Source organism: Plecotus auritus (assembly GCF_963455305.1).
Source record: "Plecotus auritus genome assembly, chromosome: 7".
NCBI classification, from domain to species: Eukaryota; Metazoa; Chordata; class Mammalia; order Chiroptera; family Vespertilionidae; genus Plecotus; species Plecotus auritus.
Genome location: NC_137774.1, coordinates 67,232,231 through 67,243,243, shown reverse-complemented (window position 1 = coordinate 67,243,243; position 11,013 = coordinate 67,232,231). Strand labels below are relative to the sequence as shown.

Below are 11,013 nucleotides of genomic sequence, written 5' to 3'. Positions count from 1 at the left end.
TGACTGCTTGCATCCCTTTTGGGACTTCCCCACTCCTCCTCTCCCTGGAGTGGATGGGAGAGGAAGCTTTTCCAGACAAAAATCACATATATGTAAATATATATGTTTTTAGGGTTATTGTTTTTAATGGGATAATGCTTTGGGGTTTTTTTTCTGTTACTTTTAAATTTCAAATATCTTTATAATTTGAACACCACCACCCCTCGGGTGCTAATGAGAGACAGCCTCCCTCTCTAGCTTCCACCTTGCCCCTCAGAGGGGAGGGCCTAGGAGAAGGGAGAGGTGCATGAAGAGCTTGGAGGGCAGAGGATGGGATGGTCTGGGTAGAGCTGAGGGAGACTACCCACATCATCAGGGTCGAAGGAGAAAGAGAAGAGATTTCACGGTGTGAGATGGAGTAGGAGGTACAGATCAGCTTCAGGGTTTATAGGAAAAATGGCATTGTTGGAATTGGGTTGATAACAAAAAACAGGATGTCCAGTTGCCTTGAATGAGAGGTCTTTAAAGTACAGCGTGGATCCCAGAGGTTAGGGAAGAGCTATGCAGGTGGCTTCTGATGGTCACAGATGCAGAGATTCCATGGCCGTCAGAGCTCCTGAGGTGACGGGGAGCTCTGAGTCGGAGGACATGATGCTACAGCGTTCTCATGGCAGCTTTTCTCGTCTTCTCCGCCGCAGACAGGCATGACCCTGCTCTTCGTGGTGGGCTGCGTCTTCTTCCCGCTGATCTTTGCTCTCCTCTGCTGGGGCCTGCAGAACCACTCCAACCTGCAGATGCCGAGACCAGAGGCCGTTTTGGTGGCATCCAAGTAAGAGGACAGGGTGAGGGCATCCTTCCGGGGGCCAGGGCTCCTGCAGCTGGTCTCCTACGTCCCCGGAAGGGTTAGTGGTAGAGCAGAAGCAGAGTGTGTGTGTGTGTGTGTGTGTGTGTGTGTGTGTGTGTGTGTGTGTAGGGGTGGGGAGATTCAATAGTCAAAAGACACTGTCTGGGGAAGATTTTGCAAGTCATTCAGCATCTCTGAACTTTGGAGTCCTCATTTGTAAATGGATTTAATAAGAATACCCACCTTTGCCCAGCTGGTGAGCATCGACCTATGAACCAGGAGGTCACAGGTTCGATTCCCTGACAGGACACATGCCAGGGTCCTGGGCTTGATCTCCAATCGGGGGCGTGCAGGAGGCGGCCAATAGATGATTCCCTCTCATCACTGATGTTTCTATCTCTCTCTCCCTCTCGCTTCCTCTCTGAAATCAATAAAAACGTATTTTAAAAAAATAACCATCTTCCATTCTTCATGGAGACATGGAGGGTCAGATGAATCATGTGTATAAAGTAAGGGTTGCAGCCTCCTGCAGGTATCAGAAGGGACTTTCGTTGGGACTTTCTGAGTTGGAGGGAGGACGCGTGTTCATTTATTAAATGGGGGCAGCAGCTGCTCGGCTCCTACCAAACATTATGGAGTTAAAATGTGGGCTCAACGTTGTCTGATCTTCTGATTCTTTCTTAAAAGAAGTTGAATGTTTAGGTGAAATCTCCTAATTTTTAAACACTGACAAATAACTTAGAACTTCAGAAATTACTGTATCGGCAATACCATACTGGCCAAACAAAACACGTTTGTAGGCTGGGTTGGGCCCTTGTGCTGTGAATTTGTGGCCTATTTGACAAAGCTTAATATACATGCGAGCTGTCATCAAACCTGAGGTTGGAGAGAGAGGGGGCAGCAGGGCGGAATTTACCTAGGCGTCTAGGTGAGTTCCTGGAAGACAGAAAACTGTCGCTGCCTACTTTAACCCACATCATCGCGTGTGAAGCCGCGCCTCCTTGACCAGGTTTGTGGTCCTCAGTTGAGCAGTCACGGCTGCTTGCCATTGCCCACCCTCCCCCAGCTCTGCACCTGTTTGTAGCTTTGCCATTCTTTCACTTTGGAGTTGTGTAAACATAGGTTTGAAATCCAGCTTTGCCAATTCTGTTTTGTCTTGGGCAAGTTTTTCTTCGTGTTTTTTTTTTTTTTTTTTTTTAATCTCTAAAACTAGTTTCTTGTCTGTGAAACAAGGATACCACCATCCGGAAAGATGAAGTAAGAATGCCGGAAATCACCTTGCCGGGTACTGAGCACACAGTAAACGTTCTCCAAGTTGGGTCCCCTTAAGTGAAGCACTGAGGTCAGGAAGCTGCAACCACTGTTGTTTTTAAAATTGTCCCTGGTTCCTGCCAAGGCCTGACACCTCTTAGGGTCTGTTCCTGCAGCTCGCCACTAGGGGGCAGCGTGCAATAGCAAATCCCAGCTCTTTGACTCGGTGGGAGGGCGGGGTGGAATGGGCTTTGGACAGGCAAAGGCAAATTGTAGGGTTGCTTATTGAGGTGTACCTTACAGGGCAGGCCTGGGGACCAAAGGTTTGGGTAGCAGGTCCCACATCATGCAGAAGTCCACAGGACTGTTGGGTGTGTGATGGGAAGGCATAAGGCAGAAAGCAGTCTGGTTCTGGCTGGGCTTTTGACCTGTGGCATGACCTTGGCCAAGTCACTAGGCCCCGGTTTCCTTATGGTTGAATGAGGGGCTTGAATCAGCCAATCTCAGGTCCTTTCCAACTCGGAAACTTGGCTGTTCTGTGAAGTTGCAGAGGAAGAGGCATAATAAACCTAGAGAAAAAGAGTGACCAGTAATTAGGGGGCCAGGAGGGGGGGCGGAGCATCCTAGGGCTTCAGGTGGGTTTTCTGAGAGGCAGCATTTCTCCTCCCTCTTCAAACCTGCAGCCATTCTGACACCTCGTAGGAAAGGGTTCCTGCCTCTTTCCTGTGTGTCTTGGGGAGGATCATTGATGGCCTAGGGACCATTTCTTGACCTGTGTTGAAGTGTTTTTATTCCTATCCATTCCTTAAAATAATTCTCCAGAGATAGCAAGACGCATCACTTTCTCCTGCTCCCTCCCTCAGGGCATCCTCTATCCCCTCCTGGAATGGGCCCCCTAAGCTGGGCCCCCAACAGCCATCGAGGAACACGTGTTGGGTAGCATTTGCAAAATGCTGGTGGGAAACACGGTCAGGCCCATCTGGGGGCTCAGAGCCCCCCCAGCCCAGCTGGCCAAGGAACCCTGGGCCACCTTTCCCGCCAAGAGGAGAGCCTCCCCTCCCCTGGCCCTAGTCCGCGGCAGCCCCCTGTGCCCGCAGCTGCTGTCTCTTTAAGGGCCTCCCCCTCCCTCGTTCTTTGCTCCCCCCATCTCTGTCGCAGCCGCGGCTGTGGCTCAGAGCTGCATGGGGAGACGCCACTGCAGGTCCGGTTTCTTGGTGTCTGGTCGGTGCCATCATTTCCCCCGCCCTCCCCCGCCCTCCCCCAGCTGGTGACTTACCCTTCCCCTCCCCCTCCCACCGAGGGGGCAGGGGGCTGGGCATGGACACTCTATTATGCCCCATGCAGCGTCAGTGCGGGGCAGCTGGGGACTGTGGCGGCAGTGAGAGGCGGGAGAGCAGTGCTGACCACTGACCACTTGCCCCGCCGCTCCTCTGTCTCTCTTCCCTCCCACCCTCCCTCCCCGCCTTTCTGGGCTGGCCCCACGGTCCCACCCCTCACCCCCCACCCCGCCTCCTCGGGCCCTCCCAGACTCTCCACGTAAGCCCCCCTCCCACCTGCCTTGTCTCTCCCTCCCCTCCCCCACCCGCATCTTCCTGCTCCTCCACTACCTCTCCCTCTCTGTCCTCTTACCAAGTCCTCCCGCATCTCCCTCCCTCCCTCTGGCTGGCTTTCTCCTGCTCCCTTTCTGGGATCCTCCCTCTCCCGGTCTCACCCCTTTCCCCATCTAACCTAACTCCCTTCTTCCTGCCTCGGGCCTGACTCCCCTGCCCCATCCCTTCCTGCCCTGGCCCCTTTGTGCCCCCCTCTCTCTTTCTCTCCCCCCTCTGGCTTTTTGTCTTTTCTCCACCTCTAACTCCCTTCATCTCCCTCTCCCTGTCCCTTCCCCACTGCTCTTCTCCCTGCCCAAGGCCCGAGCCACCATGCTGACCCTGGTGGCTGGGGGGGTGGTGTTCCCCGGACTCTTCCTCCTCTCCAAGAACACGCTCCAGCGGTTGCCCCAGCTGCGCTGGGAGGAGGCCGACGCGGTCATTGTCTCAGCCAGGTAAACCGCATCCCTCCCCCTCAGCCCCTCTCCCCTCCTCAGGCTTCGTGAGGATGAATGGAACCCGTCCTTCCTTGGACCCTTGGCCTGGTGGGATCTGGGGGCTCCTGGAGGGGTCAGTGGGCTTTACCTCCAAGCTTCCTTCCCTCCTCACTGCCTTACTCTCTGTCCCAGGAGACCTCATCCAAACCCAGCCATCTGGTCTACTCGCATTCAGACTGCTTTTCTTCCTTTCCTCACTCACCCTCCCAACCTCCTCAACAGGATCAGCATGTGACTAGAACATCCTACAAGATATTAGGGACTGAGGCCAGGGCCACAGAGCTGTGTGTTTCTCGGGGCATATGGGGGGACAAGGGACAGACAAATGAAAGGTAGAACTCTATATAACACTGGACTAAGGGCCAGAGTTGGGGAGGGGAGCATGGTGGCAGTTAAGGATACAGTAGGAAAGTGGCCAGGGGGAATTTGGGGTCACTGAGGGACTAGTTGATGACCAGTATGATGACAGGGCAGCTGAGTGGTGCAAGTACAGGCCCAGGGCTTCCCCTTGCCATCCTCTGCTGTCCTCCCTCCTCTCCCCCCCACCCCAACCCGCCAGGAAGGGGCATTGTTGTCAGCCACACATTCTCAGCATTGCCTCACCCCAGGGTGACTTCCCTGGTGTCCTGTGAGAAAGACAACTCTGTGTTCACAGCCCAGGGAAGGAAGCTGGCAGCCAGGAATGGGAGGAACTGAGGAGTGGCAGCTGGGCAAATGCAGGAGCTGAGGTGGTGGCGCTGAGCCCTGGGACAGGCAGCTTTGGGAAAAGATGGGCAGGGAGGGAGCTGAGAAGTAACCAAGTCCAAGGCATCGTAACTGGACAGTAAAGGGGAGAAGCCAAGGGGTGTGTCTGCTCCCTCTACCGCTGCTGCCTCTCCCTCCCCAGGCTGGTGTCCTCTGTCCAAGCCGTCATGGCCTCCACAGCTGGCTACATCGTCTCCACCTCCTGCAAGCACATCATTGATGACCAGTAAGTTCCCAAGACCCCCTTTGCCCACGTTCCAGCATCTTGTGTGTGTGTGTGTGACCCCTGAGATGTGCCAGAGGCTCCTTCAGTGGTCCCCAAGCCCTTCACTGGGCCTGAGCAAGTTAACTGCAACAGCTGCAACTCAACACCCAGGGATAAATTTATCCACGTCCTGTCCTTAAAGGTCAGAACCAACCGGAGAAGGAATAGGGATCAAACAGGATTCTAGAAGCAGCTCCTGGGCTTCCCAGCCTCTCTATCATAGGTTCTCCCCTACCTCCTCCCACCCTACACCCTTCAGACCCTATTTCCAACCATCAGCTAACTGGGATGCCTTCTTCTTCATGCTGGGCTCACCCCTCACCTCCTCCCAGAATCTAGGGATCCAGCCCCAGCTTCATGCATGAGGGAGAGAAGAGAGATGACAAAAACAAGGCCACTAGTGGTGTGCGTGTGTGTGTGCGTGTGCGTGTGTGTGTGTGTGTGTGTGTGTGTGTGTGTGTGTGTGTAGAGGTCAAAATTTGGCACTGGCAGCTGCTGCAGTGCCTGGTGCTTGCCAAAGCCCAGGCCGGAGAGGTGGGGCCGGAGTGGGAAGGAGAGGGCCCCTGTCCATGGTGCTGGCAGGCCAGCTCTAGGTGACCCACGGGCTGAGCTAGAGTTGCCTGTAAGGGTGCTGATGACGCCCCAGCTTCACTTCAGGCCCTGCCTCCTTTCTATGGTGGCTGTCAAGCCCCAAGGACATTGTCTGGATGAGCCTGAACTAGGGGTGCCCCATCTTTCCCTGAAGATGAGTTCCCTCATCTGTGGATGGAGATACATCTCTGCGTAGAAAGGCAGCTGGGAGGAGTTGAGTTGTGTGTGTTAAGTGCCTAGCGCAGTTGTGGCTCACATATACTGGATACTGAACTCTTTCTTCAGACTCCACCCAGGTGACTGAGCTTCTTCTTGCCCTCACCTCCTCTTCTCCATTTCTAAGTCCAAAATGAGCCTGGATCCCCACACATTTCCTCCTCTCGCCTCCCAACAGAGGTCACCTTCCGCTTCCCTCTCCTGGCCTAGCTCTGTTCTTCTCCCTCCCCTTTTAATCCTCAGGTAGAAGAGGAGGATCAGGGCTAATCTAGGGGCCACAGCTGTTCTTATTCTAGCACCTAATTGCTTAGAGGGTGGTTCTGGGAGTAAAGCTTCACCTTGCTGCCCAGGGACTGGGGGGTGGTCTTAGTTCCCCTAAAAGCCAGTGGTCCCGCCCCCTACCATGTCTGCTGCAGCCGGTTCTCCTGGCCGTTGCCGGCTCTAACTTCTCTCAGCTGCTGGACGCCTTTCCACGTTCTGCCCTCCATCGCTAAGCTGTTCCTTCTCTCTCCCTCCTGGTCACGCTCCCGCAAGGGTCTCAACCTCTCTTTTCCTGAAATCACCCTGCTGGCATGGGCCGCCTGTTCCCTATGGCCAGCCTCCCCCAGAACTTGATCCCCCAGGGCTTACATTCTGCCTCCAGCTCGAGCCCACCCACACCGACCCCCCAGTCTACTTCCAGGTCTCACTCCCTCCCCTGCAGCAGCTCCTCACATTTGGTCTCAGCCCTGTTCTGTGTCTTTTCTTGGCTGACTTGACTTTGTCCCTCCACTGAGCTGGGCCAGTTCACCCTGACCTCCCACCCCTGCCTCGGGCCTGTCACAGCACTGTAGGGCCTAAGAGAAAGGGCTTGATGCACTGACTCCAGCAGAAAAATGCAGAGTTGCGTATTATGCACTTTTCATTTTTGTTTACTCTCAGAGTACATAGAACTTGCTCTGCTCTCGGCTCCTTTTGCTCAGCGTTTTCTCCATAGTGCCTGGCTGTACCTGAGACAACAAGACATCAGAACACACTCAGGAAGGCAAGGAGCACAGACAGCGCCAGTGGGCCTGTCTGCCATGCTTGCTTCAAGTCTTCCAGGCAACAACGGGCTGCGAGGGAGGCCTGTGGAGCCAGACTTACGTTTATTCCTTGGCCAGGTCACCTAGCCAGGCGTCCTCAAACTATGGCCCGTGGGCCACATGCGGCCCGCCGAGGACATTTATCCGGCCTGCCAGGTGCCGCTGCCTGTCCTGCTTAGCAGCCGACTCGTCCCGGGCCCGCAGTGCGCATAGGAATTTGTTCATAGTTTTTTTTTTAAACTATAGTCCGGCCCTCCAACCGTCTGAGGGACAGTGAACTGGCCCCCTGTTTAAAAAGTGTGAGGACCCCTGACTAGCCGCTCAGTTTCCCTTGGTAAAATGGAGGGGATAACCATACAACCCTTTGAGAGGACTGTTGTGGGGGAGTAAGTAAGTTGTGCACGTAAAGGCTTAGAATATTAGGCTAATGCCTGCACATCATAACTAGTCAATGCCAGCCAAGATGGTCTCTCCCATCGCTCTCGCCCTCCTATGTGCCCTCACCGCCAATGCCTTGCACATCTTGCCTGAGCTTGTTTTCTCTCTGCCTCTGCTCTTTCTCTCTTGCCCTTTTCCCACCATATTGCAGAGATGAATGAATGAATGAATATGAAAAATTGATGGGTTTTGAAGTCAGTCTGGGTTTGAATCTCATCACTGCTGCTTTCCAGCTGTGACTGCATGACTTCCAGCAGTTTCCGCCCTCTGACCTGGGTTCCATGGTGCAGTCTGAGCGCCCACTCCCCACTCAGGGGTGTGAAGAGCACTTGAGGTCTGGCTCACAGGCTGCATCCAGCATCAGCCCTGGCGCCCGGCAGCGGCATCCGTGCCCTTTCCTCCTGACACCTCCTCCTCTCTCTGCCCACGCCTCTGCCCAACAGACACTGGCTTTCCTCTGCCTACACACAGTTCGCAGTGCCCTACTTCATCTACGACATCTACGCCATGTTTCTCTGTCACTGGCACAAGCACCAGGTCAAGGGGCACGGAGGGGACGAAGGAGAGGCCCGCGCCCCAGGCAGCACCTGGGCGGTGGCCCGCGGCTACCTGCACAAGGAGTTCCTCATGGTGCTGCACCACGCCGTCATGGTGCTGGTGTGCTTCCCGCTCTCGGTGGTGAGTCAGGGCGCTGACAGCCAGGGCCCTGTCCGGGGCATGCCGCTCTGTGGGGAGCCTGGGGGCCCTGGGTCCAGGTTCCAGGGCGCGGGCAGGCCCAGGGTGGAGGGGCCGAGGCGGGTGTACTGAGCACCAGCCCAGCCCCAGGCAGCAAGAGGGCCTGGGTCAGCAGGCCTGGCGAGGCCACGCCCAGCGGTGGGGCTTGGAGCTGCTGCAGCTGCATGTGTCTGAACCTCATTTTCCTCATGTGTAACACACTGCACACCATCTTACCTACAAGACTGCGGGATGCAGTGAGGGCAGGTGCAGGCTCTCAGAATTAAGCATCTGAAAGGTGGTGGAGGGAGAGCAGGTGCTGCCCACGCGCCCAGGGCGAGGCCGTGTTTCCTTCCTCTCCTCTCAGGTGTGGCGTCAGGGCAAGGGAGACTACTTTCTAGGCTGCTTGCTGATGGCCGAGGTCAGCACACCCTTCGTCTGCCTTGGCAAGATCCTCATCCAGGTGAGAGGACACCTGAGGGTGTAGGAGCCCGCAGGGAGGGCGCGGGTAGGACAGGCGCTTGCAGGGACCTGCAGGGGGTCTTAAAAGGACAGGCGCGGTGTCTGGTCTGGGAGCGACTACAGCGTGCGGGAGGGGAGGCGGTGTGGGGCCTTTACCTGCGCTGTCCGGAGAGGGGAAGGCCCGGACGCGGGCAGAGGGGCGGGGCCCGGGCTGGCCAAGGGCGGGGCCTGTGGGCGGAGACACGCCCGCCCTCACCCGGCCGCTCTCCGCCGCCGCCCGCAGTACAAGCAGCAGCACACGCTGCTGCACAAGGTGAACGGGGCCCTGATGCTGCTCAGCTTCCTGTGCTGCCGGGTGCTGCTCTTCCCCTACCTGTACTGGGCCTACGGGCGGCACGCGGGCCTGCCGCTGCTCGCCGTGCCCCGCGCCCTCCCGGCGCACGTCAACCTGGGCGCCGCGCTGTTGCTCGCCCCGCAGCTCTACTGGTTCTTCCTCATCTGCCGCGGGGCTTTCCGCCTCTTCTGGCCCCGCAGCTCCCCGCCGCCCTCGCCCTCGCCGGCCCGGGAGTGAGGTGGGGCCAGAGGACCCTGCCCGCCCCTTCGCCAGCTCCACCCCTACCCCCCCTCCCGGGGACGAGGCTCTGGGGCTGCTGCAAGGGGCGTGGAGCCAGGAGCCTGGCAGCCCAGGACTGACGATGGACTCCGAAGGGTGGGTGCAGAACCTCAGGCTCAGGGGCAGGGAGAGGGCCTGGTCCTGCCGCGCGGAGCTGAGGGCGGCGGCCCCTCCTGCAGACCCCCCTCTCTGACCACAGCCCTGGGCCCTGAAGAGCAAACGGCAGAGGAAGGGGCACCATTTCCCCTCCTTTTGAGGCTTGAGGGCTATGGGGAGGTTGATGGAGACTCAAGGGGACCAGGAATCAGAATGTGGGGGAAGCCCTGCTGCCCAGGCCACCCGCACCCCAGCTGCAACTCCTCCCAGCTCCCTGCTCTGGGAGGGGTCTGCTCAGGGCTGGTGGCCCACAGCTCCTCTCCAGGGGGGCCAGCCTGAGGGATCTTATTTATTCACCCAAATTCTAACTAGTCTGTTGGGGGTGGCTGCTATCCCCCAGCCTTCCCAGTGCTGAGCATCCCGGGCAGGTGAGGGGCGGTTCCTTCCCCCTTAGGCTGCACACTTGCCCTCAGGCCCTGGCATGTCCCTGGTGCTACAGACCCTCAAGGCTTCCTCCAGTCTGGGGTCGGGGACCCTGGGAGGTGCTTCACAGACCGCTAATAAAGATCTGCGTGAACGCCGCCGGCCTCCTGGCCCAGTTTTTGAGGCGGGGGTGGGGTGGGAGGCTGGGGACAGAGAGCAAGAATGAACACAGGACAGGGCAGGCCCCGGCTGGTCACTGAGCAGTCAGAGAGAAAAAAAGCAAAACGTTTATTCCTCAGCAGGGGAGGAGAGTGGATCTGAGCACTCAGCCTGGCGTCCAGGGCCCTGGCTGGCTCTTCAGGCCCCTTTCTGGCAGCTCCTGCAAGGCATGGAGGTCAGAGGTGGGAGGCCTCCTGCAAGGAAGCCTGGGGGGGGGGGGGGGCGCGGGCTGGAGTGAGGGGCAGCCTTACATGTGTGTGCAGAACTGGAAAAGGAGGAAGAAGAAGGCCGCTACCAGGATGCCCACCAGGATGTGATGGAAGAGCTTGGGGTTGGAACCTGCTAGACGAGGCAGTGGAGGCGGCCTGGGCTCATCTCCGAGGTCAGCTCTCCAGGCTCTGACAAGGAGGTGGCCCCTTCTCAGGCTGCTTCCTACCTGACTTAACAAAGATGACAGGTTTCTCTCTGATAAACCGGGCCACGGCCAGGTGCCTGGCTTGGTCGGAGTCTGGGTAATCAAAGAAGTCAGGTCTGTCTATGAAGAGCGGAGACTCTGCTCCCAGGGCCCAGGTCTTGGCGCTGTCCGGGCTGGGTGCTGTGGACCACAGCAGTGTCAGTGACAAGAGCCAAGCAGACCCCGCCCACCCCAAGTGGCAGAGGCAGACCCAGGGCCTGCAAGCCACACAGCCTTCAAGTGGCTATGGAGGGGCTCAATTTTGTTCCAGGAACTTCTCAAAGATCAGCTGAACTCTCCACAAGAAGGCCCACGCTGGAGGGGGTGGATGAGAAAGAAGTGTGGAGAGCAGAGAGAAAGGCTGAAGCTTGGCCTCCCAGCCCCTGAGGGGGCATTGACCGCCTCCCCCCAAGCTTTCCTCCTTCCCATAGCTCCCAGCACCACTCCCCACCTGTTTCAATGGCCCCCAGCCCAACCAGCCACACCCACACCCTCGCCCACTGCCACAGACTCATGGCCTCTCCACTCCTATGCCCGGGCTGCGGCTCTATGATGTC

General features: G+C 57.4%; 2 protein-coding genes across 3 annotated transcripts; one reads left to right on the top strand and one right to left on the bottom strand.

Moving 5' to 3' along the window:
• The first annotated feature begins 677 nt into the window (after positions 1 to 677).
• On the top strand, positions 678 to 9,942 carry TLCD3B (TLC domain containing 3B). Of its 2 annotated transcripts, none has more exons than XM_080679533.1 (5): positions 678 to 808; positions 5,044 to 5,127; positions 7,919 to 8,153; positions 8,557 to 8,652; positions 8,935 to 9,942. In XM_080679533.1, exons 1-5 carry the CDS (start codon positions 684 to 686, stop codon positions 9,220 to 9,222), a joined length of 828 nt encoding a protein of 275 aa, XP_080535659.1. In that variant the 5' UTR covers positions 678 to 683; the 3' UTR covers positions 9,223 to 9,942. The 2 variants fall into 2 exon arrangements, with proteins under 2 accessions (XP_080535659.1, XP_080535658.1); XM_080679532.1 differs by lacking the exon at positions 678 to 808 and adding an exon at positions 3,248 to 4,115.
• Positions 9,943 to 10,249: 307 nt separating this feature from the next.
• On the bottom strand, positions 10,250 to 10,971 carry LOC308252664 (fertilization-influencing membrane protein; the record flags this gene model as incomplete). The annotated part of the gene is made up of 3 exons (XM_080677424.1): positions 10,250 to 10,341; positions 10,439 to 10,597; positions 10,908 to 10,971. The coding sequence occupies 3 exons, from the start codon at positions 10,969 to 10,971 to the stop codon at positions 10,250 to 10,252; spliced, it is 315 nt and encodes a 104-aa protein (XP_080533550.1).
• Positions 10,972 to 11,013: the final 42 nt, after the last annotated feature.

Coding starts and splice junctions, on each gene's coding strand:
- TLCD3B (XM_080679533.1), top strand. CDS start 684: ATGACCCTGCTCTTCGTGGTGGGCTGCGTCTTCTTCCCGCTGATCTTT. Junction 8,154..8,556: donor TGTGCTTCCCGCTCTCGGTG/GTGAGTCAGGGC, acceptor CTCTCCTCTCAG/GTGTGGCGTCAGGGCAAGGG. Junction 8,653..8,934: donor TTGGCAAGATCCTCATCCAG/GTGAGAGGACAC, acceptor CGCCGCCCGCAG/TACAAGCAGCAGCACACGCT.